The sequence below is a fragment of the Dictyostelium discoideum genome (assembly GCF_000004695.1).
Source record: "Dictyostelium discoideum AX4 chromosome 4 chromosome, whole genome shotgun sequence".
Lineage (NCBI taxonomy): Eukaryota > Evosea > Eumycetozoa > Dictyosteliales > Dictyosteliaceae > Dictyostelium > Dictyostelium discoideum.
The window spans coordinates 4719326-4745285 of NC_007090.3; the positions used below are offsets into that span (position 1 = coordinate 4719326).

General features: G+C 24.0%; 10 protein-coding genes across 10 annotated transcripts; 3 read left to right on the forward strand and 7 right to left on the reverse strand.

Moving 5' to 3' along the window:
* Positions 1-1057: 1057 nt before the first annotated feature.
* On the reverse strand, positions 1058-1332 carry DDB_G0286799 (hypothetical protein; the record flags this gene model as incomplete). Its single annotated transcript, XM_632477.1, has 2 exons — positions 1058-1230; positions 1323-1332. The coding sequence occupies 2 exons, from the start codon at positions 1330-1332 to the stop codon at positions 1058-1060; spliced, it is 183 nt and encodes a 60-aa protein (XP_637569.1).
* A 692-nt stretch (positions 1333-2024) lies between these two features.
* DDB_G0286615 (hypothetical protein) lies at positions 2025-2587 on the reverse strand (the record flags this gene model as incomplete). Its single annotated transcript, XM_632478.1, has 2 exons — positions 2025-2408; positions 2519-2587. The coding sequence occupies 2 exons, from the start codon at positions 2585-2587 to the stop codon at positions 2025-2027; spliced, it is 453 nt and encodes a 150-aa protein (XP_637570.1).
* A 612-nt stretch (positions 2588-3199) lies between these two features.
* cycK (hypothetical protein) lies at positions 3200-4956 on the reverse strand (the record flags this gene model as incomplete). The annotated part of the gene is made up of 4 exons (XM_632479.1): positions 3200-3857; positions 4121-4428; positions 4507-4612; positions 4811-4956. The coding sequence occupies 4 exons, from the start codon at positions 4954-4956 to the stop codon at positions 3200-3202; spliced, it is 1218 nt and encodes a 405-aa protein (XP_637571.1).
* Positions 4957-6477: 1521 nt separating this feature from the next.
* On the forward strand, positions 6478-7968 carry sigM (EGF-like domain-containing protein; the record flags this gene model as incomplete). The annotated part of the gene is made up of 1 exon (XM_632480.1): positions 6478-7968. The coding sequence occupies one exon, from the start codon at positions 6478-6480 to the stop codon at positions 7966-7968; it is 1491 nt and encodes a 496-aa protein (XP_637572.1).
* Positions 7969-8070: 102 nt separating this feature from the next.
* Positions 8071-9456, reverse strand: DDB_G0286619 (SAP DNA-binding domain-containing protein; the record flags this gene model as incomplete). The annotated part of the gene is made up of 1 exon (XM_632481.1): positions 8071-9456. The coding sequence occupies one exon, from the start codon at positions 9454-9456 to the stop codon at positions 8071-8073; it is 1386 nt and encodes a 461-aa protein (XP_637573.1).
* Positions 9457-10229: 773 nt separating this feature from the next.
* BRIP1 (DEAD/DEAH box helicase) lies at positions 10230-13466 on the forward strand (the record flags this gene model as incomplete). Its single annotated transcript, XM_632482.1, has 1 exon — positions 10230-13466. The coding sequence occupies one exon, from the start codon at positions 10230-10232 to the stop codon at positions 13464-13466; it is 3237 nt and encodes a 1078-aa protein (XP_637574.1).
* Positions 13467-13880: 414 nt separating this feature from the next.
* Positions 13881-14162, forward strand: DDB_G0286801 (hypothetical protein; the record flags this gene model as incomplete). Its single annotated transcript, XM_632483.1, has 1 exon — positions 13881-14162. The coding sequence occupies one exon, from the start codon at positions 13881-13883 to the stop codon at positions 14160-14162; it is 282 nt and encodes a 93-aa protein (XP_637575.1).
* A 402-nt stretch (positions 14163-14564) lies between these two features.
* pten (protein tyrosine phosphatase) lies at positions 14565-16284 on the reverse strand (the record flags this gene model as incomplete). The annotated part of the gene is made up of 2 exons (XM_632484.1): positions 14565-16087; positions 16206-16284. 2 exons carry the CDS (start codon positions 16282-16284, stop codon positions 14565-14567), a joined length of 1602 nt encoding a protein of 533 aa, XP_637576.1.
* Positions 16285-19039: 2755 nt separating this feature from the next.
* On the reverse strand, positions 19040-22401 carry vps41 (RING zinc finger-containing protein; the record flags this gene model as incomplete). Its single annotated transcript, XM_632485.1, has 2 exons — positions 19040-21531; positions 21630-22401. 2 exons carry the CDS (start codon positions 22399-22401, stop codon positions 19040-19042), a joined length of 3264 nt encoding a protein of 1087 aa, XP_637577.1.
* Positions 22402-23045: 644 nt separating this feature from the next.
* On the reverse strand, positions 23046-25896 carry DDB_G0286805 (hypothetical protein; the record flags this gene model as incomplete). The annotated part of the gene is made up of 2 exons (XM_632486.1): positions 23046-24826; positions 24921-25896. 2 exons carry the CDS (start codon positions 25894-25896, stop codon positions 23046-23048), a joined length of 2757 nt encoding a protein of 918 aa, XP_637578.1.
* Between the last annotated feature and the right edge of the window lie 64 nt (positions 25897-25960).

Consider the following 25960-nt stretch of genomic DNA (forward strand, 5'->3'; position numbering starts at 1 on the left):
ATAGAAATTAATTTTTTAATTGATAATAACATTTATGATGTACAGTATCAAAACTATATTTGTGTATGTATTAAATTTAATTTGAATTTAATTAATTAATAGACTTTCCAGAGTTGCAAAATTATTTGAAAAATAATAATAATAATAAAAACAAAACAAAAATAAAATAAAATAAAATAATAAATGTGAAATATATTAAATTTAAAATGTTTTTTGGATAAAATAAAATATATTTTATTTTATTTTATTTGTTATTATTATATGTTAATTAATATAATCAAATCCAAATATCAATATTGGTTTAAAACCACTCACTAAAACAGTAGTTTTTAGGTTGTCTTTGGGTTTGATTCGCTCAGTATTTTATAAGGTTAGTAGTACACATTATAATATTTTATAAGTTTTTATGTTTGGGAAATAAATCAATTTATTTTAATATAAATTCTCAATCTCTCATTTTTTAATTGATTTAATCAATTTTTAATTAAACATTCCTTAAAATATCAAATCGAGGAGTTTTATTTTTAAAATTTGTTAATTTCTTTTTTAAGTGGTCTGCGTAGTTTCTATGGTGGTCTTTGGGTTTGGTTCTCTCACTTTTAAGTTTATAACAACCAATAGCAATGACCACAACCAATAACAGCAACAACAACTAAATGATTATTATATTAAAGAAACTTCAATTGTTTTCTTGACTTTACTAAGGTCTATGAAATCAATTTACATCACTAATGAAAGTTATATAAATTTTTAAATAAACTTGAATCTGATTTCTTTTCAAAATTCATTAACCTTATTTAACAAAAATGATGAGTTTCAATTTATAATCATAATCTTTAATATTAATAAATTTATCTAAATTAGATAAAATAAAAATAAAAATAAAAATAAAAATATTTTTCATCATTAAACAAAATTAAAGAATTGAAAATATTTATTGTTTTTAATTAAACAAAATTAAAGTTTTATTAATACATAAATTTAAAATACAACAATGTTGAAAATTATAATTAATATTTTGTACAGGGCTGTTAATTATAATTATTTAAATAATTATTTAATAAAAATTAATTTGTGGACGAGTATAAAATGCATGAGTACTTGTTTTATAAACAGTAATTGTACGAGCTACAGAATTTGTATCTTTAGAATCGTTGGAATAACATAAATTACAAGTATTAATATTTGATTTAATTTCATTTTTTGAAACAAATGATGAGCTTAATGATTCTATAATAATAAATAAAAATAAAGTTAGTTAGCACAATGAAATTCCAAATCTTGATTTATAATTTTTGTTTTGTTTTTGTTTTATTACATACTGAATAACATTTTTAATTAATTTGTTTTAATTGTACTTTTTAAAAAATAAATAAATAAATAAATAAATAAATAATAAATAGTTTTTATAGTGATTTTTTTATTTTTGATTTAAATAAAATTGATGTTTTAAATGATCACAAAAAAAAAAAAATTAAAAAACTATTTATATAAAAAAAAAATTAACAATTTTAAGATCTTACAAGTAAAATCATAATGGTGAATTAAGATGTCATCACATTTAAATTTTATAAAATTTGTTGTTGTCATATCAATCCCATCAAATATATAATATTTTAAGATCAGTTTTATAATAATAATCAAAAAATATTATACCCATTAAAAAATATAAAAAAAAAAAAAAAAAAAGAAATTTATTAACCAAACACACACACAAATTCATCTAAAATCAAAACAAACTATTTGTTAATTTTTATATATGAGTTACATCATACTGGTATAAATAAATAAATAAAAAAAACAATAATTATAGATGAAAAAAAAAAAAAAAAAAAAAAAAACCCATCCCTGGTTTAAAATATATGTAAATATTATAAACTGTCCCTGGTTTAATATAAATACATATAATTAATATTATTTTTTATTAACTTTTTTTTTTTTTGTTCCTATACTCTTTTTTTTTTTAAAAAAATAAATATTAACTTTATTTTGTATTTTTAAAAAAAAAATACAAATGATTGATTTTAATTTGTAAGATTTAATCCTAATTGAGAGGGAGTATGACGATTTTGTTTTAATTCAAATTGTCTTGGATTATTTCTATTTGGCCAAGAAATAATTAAAGTATTTCCTTGAATTGATGACACTGAATAATTTCTTTCAGTAACACGTTCTAATAAACCAAAATTTCTTGCTTTCCAAAATGAAAATAAAATATTTGGTCTTGTATCATCAATTTCAAAACTAACTTGATTATATTTTGTACCACCACCTCTAAATGGTATTCCATTTCTATAACCACAATAAACTGTATAGACTCTATCTTTATTTACATGGATTGTTAAATTTTTGGTATAGCTATTAACATTTGTTACAATCACAACTCTAACCATATTTGGAGGTTGATCCTTTTTGTTATGTAATTTTTTTTTTTTTTTTTTTTTAATAAATAAATTATTAGTTTTGGAATTCTGATTTTAATTTTAAAATAAATTAAATTATATTAATTATAACTTACTGGAAACTTTTCAATAACTACACCACTTATATCCTCATTACCAACAAATGTATCTATAATACTTGACATTATTATTTTAAGCTAACTGATAATTTAAAAAAAAAAAAAAAAAAGAAAGAAAAATAATAATGTATTATTTTTAACATAAATAAAAAAAAAAAAAAAAAAATAATAAAAAATAAAAATATAAATAAAATTAAAAAAACACACACACAAAAACAATGAATATATTTTAAAAAATATTATTATTTATTTATTAATGTGTTAAATATAAATAAAAAAAAAAAATAAAAAATTGTTTTTTTTTTTTTTTTTTGGGTTTGTTAAAAAATATTAATTGATATTTGGGATTAAAAAAAAAAAATTTTGGAATGATTTAAAATAAATAAAGGGTTAGGTGATGGAATTTGTAAAACACTAAATATTTTTTTTTTCTTTTTTTTTCTTTTCGTTTAAAGGCAGTTTTTGTTTTTTTTTTATTGGGTAATTTTTTTTTTTCCTTTTTTTTTCCTTTCCGGTTTAATTCTTTTTTTTTTTGGTTTTGGTTTTTTTTTTTTTTTTTTTTTTTTTTTTTTTTGTTTTATTTATTTGTTATTTATTATTTGTTATTTTTTTTATTTTATTTTTTTTGTTTCTTATTTTTTTTATTTTTTTTTTAAAAAAAGAGATTGCATACAGATTTTAATTTGATACAGAGGCTCTATTTGGTGATGGTGATCTTGATAATGATCGTTTGTTACTATTACTATGATGAGTTGATTTATATGGAGAATAACGGTGATCGCTATTCCTATTTGAAGGTTTTGAAGATGTCGGTGAGATATGATGTGAAATGCTATTTGCGGTTGTAGCTGATAATGATTTATTTGGTGTTTTATTAATATCACCAGATTCATTTAATGATGGTTGTTTTTCATTTGCTGATGATGATGTTGATGTTGTTGTTATTGTGTTTGAAGATGTTGATGTTGATGTGGTTGTTGTATTATTGTTGCTGTTGTTACTATTATTACTATTTTCATTTTGTTGTGGTGGTAGTGGTTGTGGTTGAGATGGATTTGGTGATGGTGATGAAGTTGAAGTAGTTGTAGAAGTTGAAGTAGGAGTTGAAGAAGAAGAAGATGGTATTGTTGCAGTTTGTTGTAAAGGATTTGCTTCATAAAGATCTAAAATCTGTTTACTAATATCCTCTAAAACTTCAAATTTAATTCCCAACATTTCCCACCACTCTTTTTTATTTTCAGTTATTAATTGATAATTTAAAAATCTAGTTGCTAAATAAATTGATGCATATGATATTAAATCTGGAGGATAATGCAGACAAAGACTTGTTCTTAAACTACAATTATTATATATATATATATATATATATATATATATGTGAATATGAATATGTATAGAATAAAAAAAAAAGAAGATAATGAATCAACAAAATCTATCAATCTATCTAATCTATTTATAATTTATCTATCAATTTATACACACACACAAACGCAAATACACCCTCTTATGTAACATTTGTGAGGGCGTATAATAATTAATTATTGTATATGTGCGAAAATATGAATGTGGAAAGATAATAATAAAAAATAATAATCTTACCTATCATTTACAAAATTCCAAGCGACTTGACAAAGATTTTTGCTACCTTGTATTGATTTCATATATTCTAATAAATATTTGTAAGGGTGTTCAACAGCCAATTCAAAGGCTATTGTTGTTAAGATTAAATGTTCGTTTTGTAAAATCTTATTCTTTAAATTATTATGTTCTTGTTGTGAGATTGCAACCATTTTATCACCATCTTTCTTTTTATTCTTTATCATATATGAAACCTTTATAACATCATCTAATTTTCTTGGAGTTTCTTCGACTTTACCTGCTAAAAATAAACATGCTGTTGCTACAACCTATTTTTTTTTTAAACAAAAAAAAAAAAAAAAAAAAAAAAACATATTATTATTTTTAGTATTAATCATTATCATTACAGGGGAATCAATATTAATACATACAAATCTATCATGATCCTTTAATTGGTGACGAATAAAGAATCTATGAAAATATGATATTGCTGTTGCAATTGTAAGTTGTGGCCTTTATAATCATTATTATAAATATTATTATTATTATTATTATTATTATTATTATTATTATTATTATTATTATTATTATTATTATTATTATTATTATTATTATTATTATTGTTATGTTAGTAAAGAAATATATTCGCCATTATGTAATTAAAATAAATAAATAAATAAATAAATGATCTATTGTATATTGATAAAATACATTTTTAACTTTATTCCAACATCTTGTATAAATGCTGCTGATGCTCTTCGATATGCAACCTCTAATTTAAGTTCAATACCAAGTGAGTAATGTTTTAATACTTGTTCTTTTGAAAAAAACCAATGGGAATTTGATTTATAATTCATTGTATATCTATGTGGTGTTGTGTGTATGTGATGTGATGTGATGTGATGTGATGTGATGTGATGTGATGTGATGTGATGTGTGTTTTGGGTGATGTAGGTGTATGTGTATGTATTGGGTGTATGAGTGTATATGTATAGTATTGTGTGTGTTTTTTTTTTTTATTTTTTTTTTTTGGTCTTTTTAAGTGTATATAATGAGTTGGTGATAATAATAGGTGATAAATTATATGAAACTTTATACTGGCTAAATAAAAAGCTTTATAAATTATTACTGTTTTTATCAATAAATAGAGTTTATTCTTTTTTAAAAAAAGAAAGGAAAAGAAATGAGGGAAAAAAAAAAAAGCTGTTTTTAATGTATTTATTTATATGAATTTAAACCTTTAAGGTTTTATTTTTTATTGTTATTTTGTTTTTATTTTCTTTTTTTTTTTTTTTTTTTTTTTGAATGAAAACCTGTTTTTACTGCTACTGCTACTGCTACTACTATTATTATAATAAATATTCCTCTAAAAAAAAAAATTTTATATTATTCTAATTGATTCCGCACAGTGAGCGAGTATTACTGTGGAAAAAAAAAAAAAAAAAAAAAAAAAAAAAAAAAAAAAAAAAAAAAAAAAAAGAAAAAAAATTAAAAGAAAATTTTTTTTTATTTTTTTTTTTTTATTTTTATTTTTTATTTTTTTGTTTATATTTTTATTTTTTTTTTTTTTTTGGATGAATGTTGATGTTAATAAACTTAAAAAAATAAAAATGAAAAAAATATATATATATATATACAAAGGAATAATTAATAATAACATCTCATTATGTATATTTTTTTTTTTTTTTCACTTAAATACCTTTAAAATGATTTCAGAAATAATAGTCTAATTTATTTCTTAAAATTTTATCAAACTGTTCAAAAAATTAAAAAAAAAATGAAAAAATAAAATTGAAAATAAAAAAAGGAAAAATAAAAAAAAAAATGAAAATTACTTAATTAAAATATTGAAACAATACAATGATTACATTGAAGTGGACAATTATAATAATATCCAAAAGATTTAAAAATATTTGTAAAATAATGTCCAACAGATAAAATTAAAAATTTGTACAATGGTAATAGGAAAAAAAAATAAAAGTCTTTAGAACATATTTTTTATAATAATCATCTTTTTTTCAATAATATCCAATTATTTTTTGGTTCATTTTATTTATCTTTTTTTAATAAAAAAAAAAAAAAAAAAAAAAAAAAAAAAAAAAAAATTTTTTTACTCGATTTACTTTCACACCAGTATTTAAATTTTTAATTTCGCTTTGACTTTCAATTTTTTTTTTTTCTTTTCTTCATTGAATAATTAATATAAATCTATTACCATATATAAGATATTCTTTTTAAATTGGCAAGTATTAAAAGATAAATGATTTTAAATTATTTTAAATAAAAAGAAAAAAAAAAAAAAAAAAAAAAAAAAAAAAAAAGTATAAAATGGTAATTTTAAATTTCATATTTGTTAAGAAAAAAAAAAAAAAAAAATAATGAAAATGAAAAAAATAATACTAACATTGTTAGTATTATTATTTATATTAAATTTAATTAGAGGTGATAGCACTGCCACAACAACAACAACATGTAATAGAGATTATGAATGTGGGAATTACCCATATGCAGCATGTAATGGTGGTTTGAATTTAGGCTATGGTATTGTATATAATTCAAATATTGATAAATTAATAGTATCTGGTAAATACAATTCAAGTGATTCAGGTCCATTTGGGTATCCATATATATTCAATTTAGATACTAAATCAACGAATGGTAGTGGTAGTGGAGAAGCAACAATTGAAATTAAAAATAAAATCTATGGTGAAATTTTAAATAATGGTGGAGGTTTTACAACATTTTATAAAATTTATCAATATGCACCAATTCATAATTATTTATACATTACATTCTATCAAAGTGGTAGTAACATTTTTGCAATTTATGATCAAACTACATCAAGTATTAAACAAGTGTTAAATATTTGGGGTGTCCCATTCACTATTGGTTTTAATAAAGATGAAAGTAAAACTGTTTATGGTGAATATGGAATTTTCTTAATTAATGGTATTCCAAGCCAAAAATCTGATTTCTCAAATTCAACACTCCTCTACAAGAATCAAATTACCAATGCAATTATATTGCAAGATAATGATATCTACATATCAACTTATGATGGTAAATTTTATTTAGGTTCAACTAATTGTAGAAATTGTTCAAGTGATAAATTAAAATTATTATTCACTGATAATAATTCCACAACAAATAGTGGATTCTTTAAAATTAATGATATGATTTATTATTCAAATGAAAATGGTATTAGAGCATTCTCAATTAATAATTCATCATCAACAATGGCACCAATAATTTTAACAAATGATAGTATTTCATCGATGACAACTGATGGTAAAAATATTTATTATATTATTACTGGTTCAACAGGTTCATCATTTACAAATAATGCAGTAGTTAAATCAATTTCAATTTTAAAAGGTAGCGGTGGTAGTGGTAGTGGTAGTGGTAGTGGTAGTGGTAGTGGTAGTGGTAGTGGTAGTGGTAGTGGTAGTGGTAGTGGTAGTGGTAGTGGTAGTGGTAGTGGTAGTGGTAGTGGTAGTGGTAGTGGTAGTGGTAGTGGTAGTGGTAGTGGTAGTGGTGGTAATTCAAAACCAATGGTTATATATACCCCAAAATCAAATAATCAATGTCAATGTGCAGTTGGTTTCAAAGGTGATAAATGTGAAACTTGTGATGGTAAAACACTATGGAATAATGGTATTCCTTTATGCACTCCAATTGATAATGAAACAGGTTATCCTAAAACATGTTTCACCCCTCAAGATTGCTCAACTAGTCAATTTGTATTCTGTAATGGTACATGTAGTTGTTTGCCTGGCTTTACTCAATCAAAGAATGATTGTATTTGTTCAAACCCTGGTTCAGTTATTTGGACAAATGGTTATCCAACTTGTTTTGTTGATCCAAATTAAACACCCCTCCTCCCCTTTATATATTAAATAAATAAATAGTTTACACCCAAATAATAGTTATAAAATTAATTTTCTTTATAATATTTCTATTTTATTTCTATTTTATTTAAAATTATATTTTGAACTTTGACGGAATGTTAAAGCTTCTTTTACACTAACTTTCATCAAAACATGAGTATCAGCAGGTATTTTACGATTATGGCTAGTGGATTGAACGAATAAACGGGTATCTGGTGGGAGGTCAGTTGGTTTTAGGGTTATTCTTTTATTGGCTGGTTGATTTAATGCTTGACAAACATCGTTGTGGCCAATGATAAAGGTATCGGATTTTGTGTTGTGTAAGACCATGTCTTTGATTTCACTAATTTCTTCTTTTTTTTTTAGTGCATAATAACCTTCGCCTTGGGAATAGGATACTCTATTCTTTTCACATAGTTCTTTGAATGTTGAAGGAACGTTATTTGGTGGCAAAACTACGAATGAACCAACAGCACCACTACCTTTAAGATTGAATTCGAAACATGTTACATTTTTATTTGGTGCAACTGTGCCTTGGAACCATTGGGTGGCACCCTCTTTAATGAGTCTGACTCTGAACGGAACGGATCTAGTTGACGATTGGAAACGTGGGTCACTGCTAGTATGACATCTGAAATGGTTGACATAGATTTTATACTTACCAGATGGTGCTGATGCCCAAAATATATTTTCAATAGGATGTTCAGAATGTTGAGAAACTGTTACATTCATATCCTTATCTAACCAACCACCACAACGTGATTCTTTATGACCATAATATAAATGTTCACCTGATGGTGTTATAACATGTAAATCTAAATCTGCAATATCATTCCAAATTAAACTTGCATGTAACTCACCAGTATTACATCCTTCACGATTCATACGAAGTGATATAACCTCATTATCTGGATCACCATCATGTTTAAATTCTTTTGTTGCTGTTGCTGTTGATGATGTAATTTCTGGTGTAATAGCAGTAGTAGTTGATGCTGTTGTTGTTGTTGTTGGTGGTGCACTTTCACTTGTGGTTGCACTTGATGGTACTTCAGGTGTTATTGAATTATTTGTAATTGTTGGTGCTGCTTCAGGTGTAGTGGTAGTAGTAGCTGCGGTTGTTGTTGTTGTTGTTGTTGTTGTTGGTTGAACTGCTGCTGGTTTCTTTGATGATTTAGCTTTTGGTTTTGAAACTTTTGGTGCTGGTTTTGAAGCTATTTTAGTTTTTGATTTTTTATTTGTTGTGGTTGTGGTAGTTGATTTGGTTTTTGGTGTTTTAGTTGTAGTAGGTTTTGATTTTGTTTTTGTAACTTTAGTTTTAGAATTATCAGGGTTTTGGAAATTTAAAATTGTTTTAATTAAATGAGGTTTGACACCTGATGATTTTAAACCTAGTTGTTTACAAATTTTGGAAACTTCTGAACCAAGTAAACCTTCAAGATATGTTCTTGAATATTCTGAATCTGTTGACATATTGATAATAATTTTATTTGTTGTTTTTATTTTTATTTTTTTGTTTTGTCTTTTTTTTTAAAATTTTGGACGAAAAATAAAAATTGATGCAAATGATATTTTTTTTTTTTATTTTTTTTTTTTTTTTAGTGGTTTTTTTTTTTTACAGAATTTCTTGGTTTTCTAAAAAAAATAAAAAAAATATCTTAAAATCTCAGGACCAGTTCTAAAATATTTTTAGAATTAATTTTTTTTTTTTTAGAAAAAAAATAAAAGTTAGAAATAAAAAAAAAAATTTGTGTAATAAATTAATACTTTAATCTTAGATAATTATTTTTTTTAATTTTTTTTGTTTAAAATAAATAAAAATAAGGTGTTACGAGATAACTCTTTTACTAAAAAAAAAAAAAAAAAAAAAAAAATAAAATAAAAATAAAAATAAAAAAAAAAATAAAATAAAATAAAATTAATTTTTGTCGATGTAAAATTAATTTTTTTAACTATAAAATATAAAAAATTAAAAGTAAATGAAAATTTTTTTTTTTTTTTTTTTCTTTTCTTTTTTTTTTTTTTAAAATACTATATTTAAAAAAGTTGGGTTCCAATAAAAATACCATACCAAAAATTATTCAAAGGCGCCCGAATAATGTGAATGAAAAAATAAAAATAAAAATAAAAATAAAAATAAAATTAAAACTTTTCGTTATTTTTTTTTTTTTTTTTTTTTTTCCTGTTTTTTTTTTTTCAGTGTTTTGTTAATTAATGAATTAATTAATGAATTGATACAAATTTCAATGAGTAGTAATAATAATAATCCACCACCAAAAAAAGTGTTTTCGCTTAGTTTGTTAAAACCTTCTCCTAGAGTTAGTGGATCATCATTACCTTCATCACAATCATCACAATCTTCACAATCATCACAACATTCACAATCATCACAACCGCCACCATCAATTCTTTCATTTTTCAAAGCAAAACCAATTACATCTTCATCACAATCGTCACAAACACCAGCAACCACTACAACAACCACTACAACAACAACAACAACAACAAAAACATCAACTACAATCGGAGTAAAAAGACCAATATCGGATATTATGGATAGTGGAGATGATTTCAATTATTTAGAGAATGAACCTGATGATTACTATAATACACCATTCGATTATTTTAATAATTCAAATATAAATAATAATAATAATATAAATAATAATAACAATAATAGTGTAAATAAAAATACAAATACTAATAGTAATATTAATACCAATATAAATGGAAGTATTATTAATAATAATAATAATAAAATTAATGTTAAAGATGATGCTTCATATGAAAAATATGAAGAATTAGGAAATGGTGTATACAAAATTGGTAATTATAAAGTTAAATTCCCATTCAAACCATATGCATGTCAAGCATCAATGATGTCTAGAATTTTAGAAGGTTTAGATAGTAAAGAGAATTGTATATTAGAATCACCAACTGGCACTGGTAAAACTTTATCTCTACTATGTTCATCATTAGCATGGCAAGAAGAAAATAAAAAAAAAAATCAAAGAGATTTAGAAGAAAAAAGAAAATTAGCTTTAGATTCAAAACAAAGAATGATTGAAAAAAAGCAATTAATTGATGCTGCCGCTGCTGCTTCTGCTGCTTCCAATACTACTTCAAATTTACCATCTATAACTTCAACTTCAACTTCTAATTCAACTTCAACTTCAACTTCCACGTCACCAATAAAACAAGAAGCAACTGCAACCACAGCTACAACAAATTCAATTTCACCAATAAAACAAGAGACAACAAAAACAACAACAACAATGACAACGACACCATCAACATCACCAATTAAAAGTGAAGAATTAAATTTAGATTCATATAAATATGAAAAAGGTTTACAATGTGATTATAATGGTACAGGAGTTGGTAAATTTGAACCAAAGAAAATACCAAAAATAATAAATAAAAAACCAAAATATGGATCAATGACAACCACAACGACAATACAAAATAATGAATTAATTGATTATGATAATGATGGTACACAAAAATTTATAAAAAAGAAATCTCCAACTATATTCTTTTGTTCAAGAACTCATTCACAAATTAAACAATTAACAGGTGAATTAAAAAAGACACCCTATAGACCAAATATGGTTGTATTAGCATCACGTGATCAATATTGTATTAATCCATTATTAAAGGATGTACCAAAGAAACTTGAAAAATGTAAAAAACTATTATTAGATCATGGTTGTCGTTTTAAAAAAACTGAACAACAAACATCATTGGCAAAATCATCAGACTTTTTAGGGGGTGGTAAAAAAGAAGTTTGGGATATTGAAGATTTAATGGAAGCAGGTCAAGCACACAGTGAATGTCCTTATTTCGCATCAAGAGATATGATTGAAAAAGCAGATTTAATATTTTGTCCTTATAATTACTTAATTGATCCACAAATCCGAAAAAGTTTTGCAGATAAAGTTGCAGGTTCAATTGTAATCTTTGATGAAGCTCATAATATTGAAGATGCCTTAATGGAGACGAGTAGTTTCGATTCATCATTAGAGGAATTGAATGAACATTGTTATCAGAATTTTAAAGATTGTATAATGAATTCAAGAACTATGAGTATGCTATCCAATGAAAAAGCATTAGCCATTCATTATTGTTATAAACTATTGGAATCAATTATCGCTTGGATTAATAAAAAAGTTCAAACTTTAAAACCAATAGATTTTGAAAAACATCAAAACGTTTGGAAAGGTGAAAAGATTTTAAATATTTTTGAAGAGTTTGGTTTAAATGAAACAAATTATTTCAGCTTTCGTGATCATCTTGCAACATTATTTGATGAAGGTGATGGTACTTCTGATAATGGTAAAGAAGGTGGTGGTGGTTCACTTTCATTTCCATCAAAAGGTAAAGGTGGTATTGGTGTTGGTAGTAATAAACAAAAAATTGATCCAGTACCACAAAGAGCATTAGTATTATTAGAATCATTTGAAAAAGTTACAGCAATGATTTATCAAAACAAAGGTTGGATTGAAGATTATAGATTGGTTTTACAAAAAGCATCAGCATTTCAAACAAATGGTGGTAAGAAAAGTAATCAAGGTACAAAATGGAATTATCAATTTGGTATTTGGGCAATGAGTCCAAGAATTGCATTTTCATCATTGGTTCAAGCAACTCGTTCTGTTGTATTAACATCTGGTACATTATCACCATTGTATTCATTTCCAATGGAATTGGCAGCGAAATTCCCAATTTCAGCAGAGATGGGTAATTTACCAGATATTGCACAACGTGCTTGGATTGGTACATTATCACATGGAGTAAAGGGTACAAAATTAATTTGTACACATGGTCCATCAGAGGGATTAGATTTTCAAGATTCATTAGGTGAAACTATTTTACAACATATCGAATTAATACCGAGCGGTGTACTTTGTTTCTTTCCTTCGTATGGATTTTTAGAGAAATTGTTAAGTCGTTGGGATGAAACTGGTATTCTAAAGAAAATCAATGCAAAGAAGAGATATTTTTATGAACCAAAGAATCAAAGAGAATTCATTGAAACCCTAGATAATTATCGTGAAGAAATTAAACAACGTCCAAATAAAGGTGCAATCTTATTCGCAGTTTGTCGTGGTAAAGTTAGCGAAGGTATTGATTTCAGTGATGAATATGCTAGAGGTGTTATAGTCGTTGGTATCCCCTATCCATCTTTAGTAGATCTTCGTATCGTTTTAAAGAAAGAACATAACGATACAAATAAAAAAGGTATAAGTGGTGGCGATTGGTATAAATTACAAGCTTATCGTGCCTTAAATCAAGCTCTAGGTAGATGTATTAGACACAAAAATGATTATGGTTCCATTTTATTAATAGATGAAAGATTCACCCAAATGGGTAATTGGAATTCACTTTCAAAATGGACACGTTCATGTATAAAAAATAATAGAAATTTAAATACCTCACTTTCATCTTTAAAATTATTTTATGATTCAAAAAATAAACAATAAACATTTAAAAATAATCAATAAAAAAAAATAAAATAAAAAATAAAAATAAATAAAAAAAAATGGAATATATTTAAATCAAAAAATCTTTTGTTTATTTTATTTAATACCTTTTACCAAAAAAAAAAAAAAATTTAAAAATTAAAAAAATAAAAAAAATAAAAAAATAAAAAAAAAATTTGGAACCACTTAGAATCATTTTTTATCAACAAATCTGAAAATGAAAAATTCAAATAAAAAAAATGATTCTATGTGGAAGGTTCCAAATTTTCAATTTAAAAAATTTGTTATAAATATTTTTTTTATTTTTTATATTTTTATTTTAAAATATTATAAAAAAATATATACTTATAAATAAATTAAATAAATAAAAAAAAAGATTAAAAAAAAAAAAAAAAAAAAATTAAATTATAAAAAATGGAAAATCATCAATACCGTACACTTGAAGCAACCGATAATGGTGATTCAATAAATGTTTTTCAAAGTTCAAATAGCTCTGCTCAAGATAATATTATACAACAAAATCAAAATAATATAGATAGTAATCAAAATTGTAATAATAAAGAAAATAACTATATTCAAAGTAATTATCTTGAAGAAGATTACCGTGATGTAAAAAAGAATAAAAAAACTGGCACCAAAATATTTTTAAATATATTATCTAGTGTCCTCGGAAGTTTTGGAGATGATTTTCTTTGAAAAAAAAAAACTAAAAAAAAAATTGATTCCAATAATTTTGTATTATATTATAAAAAAAAAAATTGTATTTAAATAAACTATAAAAACCAATAAAACCAAAATTAAATTAAGAAATAATCATTTAAATATTTATTTTTTATTTTATTTTTTTTTTTCTGATTTTTTTTTTTTTTTTTTTTTTTTGATTTTCATAAAACTTATTTTACAGTGTCATTATAAAAGGGAGTAATAGATTTAAATTGTAAGATTTTTTTTTATTATTATTATTATTATAATTATTATTATTATTATTATTATTATTATTATTATTATTATTTTGAATTATTTATTTTTTTTATTTTTTTTTATTTTTTTTAAACCATTTTTTTTTCCAGAATTGAAAAATAAATAGAATAGTTTAAATTAACTTGAGCTATTTGAAGAAGTTTCACTGTCATTTGCGCTTGCATTACTATTTTCAATTTTTTCTGCTTCAACCTTTGGAGCTGAATTTTCTTCTGATACTTGTGTAGTTGTTGATGGGTTTGATTCTTGTTGTACAGGGTTTGATTGAGATGATGCTAAAGATATATTATTTTTGGTGGTGGTAGTTGTGGCGTTATTACTATTACTACTATTTAAATTATTATTGTTATTATTATTTTGTGGTGCGTCTGATGCTACAACTGTAATATTATCGTGATGAGAGGAAGATGTTGCTACATTATTTGAGGATTGTGGATAATGTTGATTGTTTGTTTGTTCTTCAGCAGAAGCAACAACGGTTGTATGGGATTGTTGTTGATCAAGTTGATCAAATGTTAATTCGACATGGAAATCCTCTGGGAAAGCTTTATGGTTCTTATCTTTGTGTGCTTTATCGAGACCACTCTTTGGAATAATTTCGAGTTGTTGTACGAATGAAGTGTTTACCCAAAACATAAACATACGATCATCTTGTTTGTTTGTAAATTCGATTCTAATATCACCAGCCAATGACAAAGCTCCAATCTCAAAGGAGATATATTCATCATTACCAATTGTATTACCATCAGCTAAATCACTTAAACTAAATTGACTTCCACCTAATTGATGAAGTGTATTACCATTAACTGTACCAACATTACTACCACTACTAATTGTACCACTAGCACTTAATGATTGCATATTTGGTGATGATTGTCCTTGTTGTGATTGTGAAAGTGATGATTGTGATTGTTGTTGTTGTTGACTATCTATATTTTTTTCACTATTTTCTTTTGTTAATTTTTTCTTTGGATCCTTTTTATTTTTATCTACAACTGTTTTCTTTTTCTTTGAGATTACAACGTTCATATTATGTTCTTTACTATTGAATACACAATTCTTACCAACGGATATATTGAATTGAACTTCTGATAAATTAATTTCTTTTGGTAATGGTCTTAATACAATTTTCTTTAGAGTGACATTACGTGGTACATATTTGATTGACTCTCTAATGGATCTGCCAAAGTAACCTACATATCTAATTTGAGATGGAATTGTAACACCCTTTTGATTGTATGTACGTAATGCTGCATAAAATCTTAAGGAATCCTCTGTATTCTTCCACATACCACAATACATTAACCAACAACAAATCATAAGACCTGTACGACCTTTACCTGCTTTACAATGAATTACTGCAATGTTCTTTGAATCCTCCTTCATCCATGCATCTACATCCCTACAAAATGCATCGATCATTTCAAATTGTGGTGCATTATGATCATCGAATGGGTAATATCCAACACGACCATAAAACTTTGAATGGTCATAAACACGTTCTGAACATAAATTATATACTTTGAAATGATCTTTATGATATTGATCTAAAAATCTTTGTACATCTTTCATTGGATTTCTAAAAACACCTTCAACTTTTTCACTTGGAAATCCCATTGCAACAATATTATCAGTAATATCTATATTAAGAAATTTTTTTTTTTTTTTTTTTTTTTTTTTTTTTTTTTTTTTAAAAAAAAAAAATATATATTAGTAATTATAAATACATTATGAAAAAAAAAAAAAAAAAATACTTACATGCTAAATCTAAATCGTAACCATTTTTTTGATATCTTCTCTTTTGTTTAGAGACTGCAACTCTTAATAAATTACTCATTTCTATTTGTTTTCCCTACTTTTTTCTTTTTTTTTTTTATTCTGTTATTATTTTAATTTCTTTTTTATTTTTATTTTTATTTTTATTTTTATTTTTATTTTTATTTTTATTTTTTTTTTTTGAGGGGCAAAAAAAAAAAAAAAAGTAATGTTAGAAAATTTATTTGATTTTTTATATTATACAAAGAAATAAATAATAAAAAAATAAAATAAAAGTAATAATATAATATAAACAACAAATAATATGATAGTGTGTTGATGTTAATATTGGAGAGAAATAAAAAATTTAAAATAAAAAAAAAAAAAATTGAAAAAAAAAATAATAAAAAAATATTTTAGTGTGTGGTGTATATGGCAAAAGATATAATATTATTTTAAATAAATAAATATAAAAAAAAAATAAAAAAAAAATTAAAAAAAAAAAAAAGTGAAAAAAGAGAAAAAAAAAAAAAAAAAAAACTTTTTTTTAAAAAAAGCAACAAATAAGTTTTTGCATTTGTCCATATGACGTATTATTATTTGATTCTAAAATCTGTGAACATTAAGTAATGTTTTTATACATGTTTAGTTGAATATAATACCTTTTTGGTCATTTTATTATTATTTGCTGTTTTTTTTTTAAGAAAAAAATTTTTAAAAAAATAAAAATAAAATAAAAAACGATTATGAAAAAAAAGAAAAAAAATAAAAAAATAAAAAAATAAAAATAAAAAAAAAACTTGAATAAAAAACTAAAATAAGGTTTATGTTTATAATATTATACAATTTTAGGTGTTGCAGGTAAATTTTTAAAGTATTGTCTAATAGTTATCACGATTGATTTTTATATACCTGTTGAGTTTATTTTTAAAAAAAAAAAAAAAATAAAAAAAATAAAAAAAAAAATAAAAAAAAAAATAAAAAAAAAAAAAATTGTTTTTTTTAAAAAAAAAAAAAAAAAAAAAAAAAAAAAAAATTTTACAATATCTTTTTTTTCAAACCAAAATATCTAAAAAAAAAACTTTTTTTATGAAAGTATTGTTTATTTGAAAATACCAAAGGAGAGTGATTGTTATTTATGGAATAAATAAATAATAATAAATAATATAATAAATAAATAAATAAATAAATAAATAATATAATAAATAAATAATATAATAAATAAATAATAAATAATAAATAAATAAATAAATAAATAGATGTATTATTGTTGCTAAGATAAATACTATAAAAAAAAAAAAAGAAAAAAAAAAAAAAAAAAAAAGAGAAAAAAAACAACCTTGCTATTTTTATTTTTTCCTTTTTTTTTTATATTTTTATTTTTATTATTATTATTATTATTTTTTTTTTTTTTTTTTCACATTCAAATTATCACTAATAATAGTGTGTGAGTGGTTATGCTTTTTTTTTTTTTTTTTTTTACAATGTGGGATGTGTAATGTGTGGGTTATTTTATCATGTTGTTTGATTTATTGTTATTGAGATCGATTAGCTTTAATAATAACCGCTAATAATAATAATAATAAAAACAAAACAAAATAAAATAAAATAAATAAAAAAAATAATAAAAATAAAATTTATTTGGATTGTTTTTATTTTTTTTTTTATTAATTTTTAATTTATTTATTTTTAATTTTTTTTATTTTTATAATTTTGATTTATGGGGGTGATGATGATGATAAAAAGTTTTGATTGATGATTTTATAATATAAATTGGTGAGGTGTTTATATGAATAGGTGTTTCTGTGCTCTTAAAATTGCAATGTGAAATGATGATAAGTTTTAAGAGGTGTTCAGTGCGTTTGTGTTTTTGTTTAAAAGAAAAACCACAATCTTCTACTCACCCCCCCTCATAAATAGCACCATCCCCAAAAAAAAAAAAAAAAAAAAGGAAAGGATAAAAGAAAAGAAAGAAAAGAAACAAAAATCACCACCCAAAGTGATATTTCTATTTTTGTAATAAAAAAAAAGTAAAATAAATTATAATAATTAAAAAAAAAAAAAAAAAAAACTATGGAATCCAATCATTCATGAATAAAAATAAAATAAAAAAAAGAAAATAAATAAATTTTTGGTGATAAAATTTTGGGTGATTAATTTTGGTTATAAACATATTGGTGTAGTGTATTATTATTTTTGGATTATGTGAATTAATTTTATTTGGTGCATAATCTTCATTTTATTATTATTATTATCTAAAAATAATAATGGTCATTACTTTTTTATTTTTTTAATTATTTATTTTTTATTTTTCTTTAAGAAAAAAATTATAAAATTGCAAATATTCTAAAACTGAAGAGTTATCTAACTAGTTTGATAAGTGTGGGAATATATATTTAAATTTTTAGTTTAAAAAAAAAAAATAAAAATAAAAATAAAAAAAAAAAAAAAAGAATCCAACGGTTTTTATAAATTTTAAGACCAAAAATTAAAATATGATAAATTTTATTTTTATTTTTATTTTTATTTTTATTTTTATTTTTATTTTTATTTTTATTTTTTATTTTTTATTTTTTTTTATTTTTCAAGTAGACACAAGATATTTTCACATCAAATTATCATGGGTGGACATCTGACAAATTACCACAATTATTATTTTTTTATTCATTTTTTTTTATTCATTTTTTTTTTTAATTATTATTATTATTTTAAAATGAATAATTATAAATAAATATTTCAACATTTATTAATTTTTTTTTTTTTAATTTTATTTTTATTTATTTATTTTTTGTTTTTATTTTATTTATTTGTTTTTATTTTTATTTTTTTTTAAATATTTATTGACCAATCTTTCTGGAATTGAATTTTGAAATTTTAGTTTGTGAAGATTGAACACAAATTGGACAATTACTAAATGAAACTTCTAATCCTTGTTGTTGTTGTTTTTGTTGCTGTTGTTGTTGTAGTTGTTGTTGTTGTTGTTGTTGTTGTAATTGTTGTTTTTGTTGTTGAGTTAATTGTTGTTGGGGTTGATTTGGATTGGTTGTAGTTGTTGAATCATTAGATTTCAAACATCTACTATGATAAGTATGATTACAAAAATATAAAACTATTGAACTATCAGGACGTGGTAAAATGATTGGTTGACAACAAGTGGCACATTTAGTAAGATCTTCAACCACTCTACCCATTCTTAGAGAGTCAACTAATGCCTCTTCCAAATTTACACAATCACTCTTTAGAATTTCTCTACAACCTTCACGAAGTGACATTTGAAGATTATAATCAGAGAGAATCTTAACTAGACGATCACGTAAATCTTCAATTTCCATTTTCTCTGGAATCAATCGAATCAATTTGATTGGATCAACGTTTGAACCTATATTTTCGAGTAGTTCACTAATGTAGAGTGAGTTATTCATTGATTTGTTGATGAGATATTCCCAAAGTTCTTCATCCTTTTGTTGTTCAACAAACTCGACGGCATCTTTAATCTTGTGAAGTTTATCCAAAATTAAATTGAGTGCCTCTTTGGCATTACCAATACGACCCAACAAATAGACCATCTCTTCGTAGAGTTGTTTTTTTGAACATTCTTCCAAAGCTTTCTCCAATGAATAGTGACCACTATTTTTGAGGAAAGTCAACAAGAGTTCAGGTTCATATTGAGCGTACAATTGAATTTGAATTTCATGGAAATCCGAAGCGATATGGGCATCCTTTAAAAACAATGTATGAAGATAACGATGTAAATACTCTCTACGATCTTTTAGCTGACTAACCACAACGGGTATTGGAATTCTATCGGTATTTGCCACCAATAGTTTAATGGCTTCGTTTTGATTGTAATCTATGAATAGAATGATCTTGTTTTGAATGGAGTTGAATAAAAGGTCAGGATAACGTGAAATCAATTCAAAGACATTACCACGTTTCAACTTTAAGTAGATATCCAAAGTTTTCTCCATATTGTTATCGTAGGTGTAGAGTTGTGCCAATGCAATCATAATGGTTTCGTTGGGCTGTCTTGAAAGCTTATCCTCGACTGCAGTGATAATGGCTTGAATGTTATACAATGATGACGACCATTCTGTTACGGTCTTTAAGAATGAGTCTGGGTCGTTCTGAAGGAAATGGTTTAAAAACATCTCATAGATTGCACAACTTAATGATGGATTACCAATTGGAATATATTGACAAAGTGGTTGAAGTCCACCCAAATTCAAGAATCTATAGACCCATTTCTCCCATAGTAAAGGATCACGTTGGCAAATCTTTGGACATAACGAAGCCGCTTTTCTAATATCCTTCTTCTCCAAAAGGTAATCGATATATCTTTCACCCACTTCCCTAATCTTTGTTGGTGGTAGTGATTTAATGGTCTTAATATCACGCTCAACTGCGTCCAATGCCTCATCATACTTTAACTTCTCCATTAACCAAGTTAAATGGTCATCTAAATTTCTTGGTTTAGCCGCAACCACATCCTTTGGACAAACAATGTAGAATATCGATTCATCGGTATTATAATCCAATCTATAATCGGTTGCTTTATAATGTTGATAGCCATTAACCGATAGATTATCAGTGGTAATGGAGGAATTGGTCTTCCTTGATACAATATGAATCGATGGTTTTGAAGCACCATCCACTCTACCTTGATTCCAGGCACCCGTAATATTCGGACTGGTATTTGGATTGGTTGAACCACTATTTGTCAACATTTTTGGTGTTGCTGAAACTGACGAGAGGTCATCTTGGGCCTCGATCGTTGTGGCGTCATTGTAACCAAGTATGACCAATTCCTCAGCGAATGGTGCGATACCACCAATCCAATATTTTGTATTGAACTGATTCATAATCTGAGCGATCTTCACAGTATGGCCCGTTGTCATATCAACCTTTTCAGTGATTTGAATGACCTCCACACTCTTTGCCCAACCAATGATCAATTGGTTAGGTTTCTCCCAACATAAACAACATCTATACAATTCACCTCTTGGTGATCCTTCCTTTCTAGGTATATGTGCAATACGAGTATTAGTTGAACAATCATAAATCTTTACACCTTGATCATTAGCCCATGCAATGAAAATACCACTCCATTTAATTGCATAAATTGGTCCCTCTCCTGAATGAATTATAGTTTCCTTTGATCTAAACCAACCTTTTGAATTCATCACTAATTGACCTTGTTTACCACCACTTACAAATTGTCTTGTATTCTTATTTGTAAATTCTGGATCTAATGCTATAGCTGTTATTGGTCTTGTATAATTATATATAAATTGTTCACCACTTTTATCAAATGGATTAATTACAACTTTACCTGTAAAAAAAAAAAAAGCAAACAAATAAATAAATAAATATGTTTATATATTATATATTATATATATATGATTACTATATTGTTTTTTTAAAACTTACCATCTTGTGAACAAGAAGCAATATAATCACCTTTTGGGTCAATAACAATCTCAGTGATTGTTGAATTTTGAGTATCATATCTTTTAATTTCATTACCATCAAAATCGTGAATGGTAACAGAACCCCAATGTGTACCTAATACTAAGAATTTTGGATGAATTGCCATACAACTTGCACTATCTTTTTTTAAAATCTCTGTAATACCATGTCCTAATCTATTGTATTTTAAAATTGGTTCAATTTCATCATCAACTTTACCTTCTTCATCCTCTTCATATTCAATCTCTTCATCTTCATCTTCATCACCTGTTGTTGCCGGTGCATTATTTTCACTATCTTCATATTCAATATTTCTAATAGTTCTATTTGGTGATGTAAATCCATTTTGTTGTTGTTGTTGTTGTTGTTCTTGTTGTTGTTGATATTGTTTTTTTAAATTTGTATTTGTATTTGTATTATTATTTGCATTTGTATTATTATTTGTATTTGTATTTGTATTATTATTATTTTCATTTTCATCTTCATCATATTCTTGCCCATTATCATTTTGATGTGAAGTTGGTGGATTATAACCTATATCGAATATTATTGGTTTTGCAGTACTACCATTATCTAAAAAATTTGTACCGTTTGGTATGAATGCACCAGACTTTATTGGTGTACTCTCTATAATATATTCATTACCATCTTCATCAACCTCAACTTCTACCTCTTCATATTCAAATTCCTCTTCATATTCATCTCCATTCTCGTCAATATATCTAGTTGACATTATTTAATGATTTATATTTTATAATTTTTGTATTTATTGTTTTTTTTTATTGTTTTTATTGTTTTTATTAAAGGTAGTTGTTACACTTGGGAAGTATAATAATAATGATAATAATAATAATTTCTGTGATTATTTGTTTGTTCTCTTTCTTTCTTTTATTATTTTTTTATTTTTATTTTTATTTTTTTATTTTTTTTTTTTTGTTTTTTTTTTTATTTTTATTATATATATATAATACACCAATTCCACACAAACACACCTATCTAATTATTTTATTATATTTCTAATATTTTTAAAAGGTTTTTATACATATATATACATATATAATATTTTTATCGTCAAGGGGGTGATGTGGTTATTATACAAAATATTAAAAATTAAAAAAATAAAAAAAAAAAAAAATTAAAAAAAAAAATAAAAAAAAAAAAAAAAAAAATTAAAAAAAAAAAAGTTTTTCAATTTTTCAAAAATATCATAATTTTTTTTATTTAACCAAAAATGATGATGTGTGAGGATATTTATTTGATTAGAAAAAAAAAAAAAAATAAAAAGAATTTATGTTATATTTAAAAAATAAAAAAATAAATAAAATAAAAAAAAAGATGGTGCAACTTGATTTGGTTGTTTATTTTTGGTTATTATTTTTACAATTTTGTAGTTGGTGTTGATTTATTATTATTATTATTATCTTTATTTTTATTATTATCATTATTATTTGATCTTATTGATTTTTTAGTTGATGGTAATTGGTCAACTTTGTTTGTAAGTTTATGATATTCTGCCTTTAGGGTATTGATTAATTCATCTAAATATTTAATTCTAGTTGTATGATAATCATCAACAGCTTTCAAAACTGATGGAATGTTATCTTGTTGTTCGTTGGTATCATTGGAATTGGAAGAGTTTGATTTTGTTCTTTGAATTAATTGACGTTCCTCTAAAAGACGATCCAAAGTTTCAACGATTTTTTCAACTTCTTTATTGAATATACCTTGTTTCTCTAACCTTCTTTTTAAACCCATATAATAATCACTAATTGGATGAGTTGGTGGTTTCATATCAGCAAAGAATGGGAACATATAATAAAATGTATGACTATGTGATACAACTCCACCTTGTGTTAAATTATTAAATTGTTGGACATTAACATTATTAATAAATTCAAGTAATCTATTATTACTATTATAATTATTATTATCACTAGTGATTTCATTGTTTAGTAATGTTTGTGTTGTAGCAGAGGTGGTAGTTGTTGTTGTTGTATTTAATAAAGAATCGTTTGACCAAAACCAATTAAAACCATCACTACCACTAGTTTTTATACAAAGATCATTTATGAAAGATTTGTATTTTTTGTTATAAAATTTATGAATATTTTCGTGAATCTCTGCAAATGTAAGAGATGGAAGTGATTTACTATCCCTATAATAGGAATGAATGAATTGACTAAATGTTTCAGTTGCTTTTTTAATATTCCAAATACCTGTATCCCAAAATTCAGCTTCTATTTCATTAATTGATTCAGTGATTGTATCATGCACAAAAAATATTGGCACCATAGTTGGGATTAGTTCAAGTTGTATACTTTGGTTTTTATTATTATCATTATTATTTGTTATGGTTTTCTTTGCAGTGGTGGATGATGAAGTGGATGAATTATTTGGTTTGTTTACATCTTCTATAATATCTTCAGTTTCATTATTATGAATTTCATTATTATTATTGTTATTGTTATTATTATTATTATTATTATTATCATCATTATTATTATTATTATTATCATCTTCATCATCTTCATCATCAACATCCATTGAATCATCTTCATGTTCTGATGAGGATGATGAAGAGGCAGTTGTAGATTGAATTTGGTGATTAATTTCCTTTATTTTTGAAATCGTATGATCTTCACCTTCATAAATGATGATTTCATCACCATCATCAATATCTTCCTCATCTTCGTCATCTTCATCATCATCTTCATCATCCTCATCCTCGTCTTCATCACCTTTACCAAGATCATCCAAATCTATAACTTCATCAGCATCAACTCCAGCTTCATCACTATCACTATCTTCATTATCTTGAATCATTAAACTACCACCACCTAATTGATTATAAACTTTTTGAGTATGGTAGGCCCAAATGAAACGATACCATAATTCCAATACTAAGAAACCAAACCAAACTTTAAATAGACTTGAGGGTTTCATAACTGATGGTTTTAAAAACATTTTATTAGTTGTTTTAACCCACCATAACTCTTTTTGTAACTTTAAGAATTTATTATTATCAACTAATAATGTTGATGATGAATTTTTTAAATTTAAATTATATAAATCTTGTATTATTATTAATTTAGATTTATTAGATTCAATCAATTCTACATTACAAAGTATTTTAATTAATTCTTTTGTATCAATACCATCTATAGGTCATATGAAAAAAAAATAAAAAAAATAATTAATATTAGTAAATAGTACCCCATATATATTTACTATTTAAATTAAAATTATACATACGTTGCTCTAATTTTAATAAATGGTTTGAAGTGAAAGGTGTTGTTTCAATATTTAAATCTTTTGAAAATAACCAATCTTTTAAATCTAAATAAAATAATGCATATAGATTTGGTGGCATTGAGATTAAAAAAGAGAATGGTTCTAATATATTTAAGGTTTTTGAAACTTTTAATTTCTTTTTTTTTTTTAATGACGGAGATGTTTTCTTTGATTTTAATGTTGGTACTGTTTTATCAATATCATTCTCATCCTCATTATCATCATCTGCATCATCATAAAATATATTACTAGTTGAATTGTTTTCTGTAGAATTTGTTGTTGTTGTTGTTGTGGTTGTTGTTGATGTTGTTTTTGTTGTATTATTTTCACTATCACTATTTTTATTGTCATTTGTTGATTTTGAAGGTTTTTTTCTCATTCTTTCTTTTCTTTTCCTTTTTTCTTTAATTTCCTTTTCTTTTTCAATCATTTTTTTATTCCTACTTTCTGTGACCATATTAATTGTTGTTGCTGGTGCAGATGTTGCTGGTGCAGATGTTGAAAAAGGTTGAGATTTTGAAAAAAATGCACTAAACATTGATGATATTGGTGCTGATAAATCATAGTTAAAGTTAAAAGGATTGGCATTTGTAGCTGAGGAAGATGCATTTGTTGAAGGTGATGCAGAGTTTGTTGCAGATGAAGAATCGATACTAGTTGATATTAGTTTAGGTGTTATTCTTTTTTTTTTAGGTTGATTATTATGATTATTATTATTATTATTATTATTAATATTATTATTATTATTATTATTATTATTATTATTTAGTGGGGTTGAAGATGATATTGATAATGATATTAGTTCTGGTATCATATGATCGCTAATTTCGTTGCTGTCATTTTTTAAGTCTTTAGAATCTTTTATTTTATTTGCAATATCACATGAAATTGGCTCTTCATCTTTGATTTTCAACTCTTCAAATTTCAAATTATTCATTTATAGTATTTTTATTTTATTAATATTATTATTTCTATTTTTATTATTATTATTATTATTATTA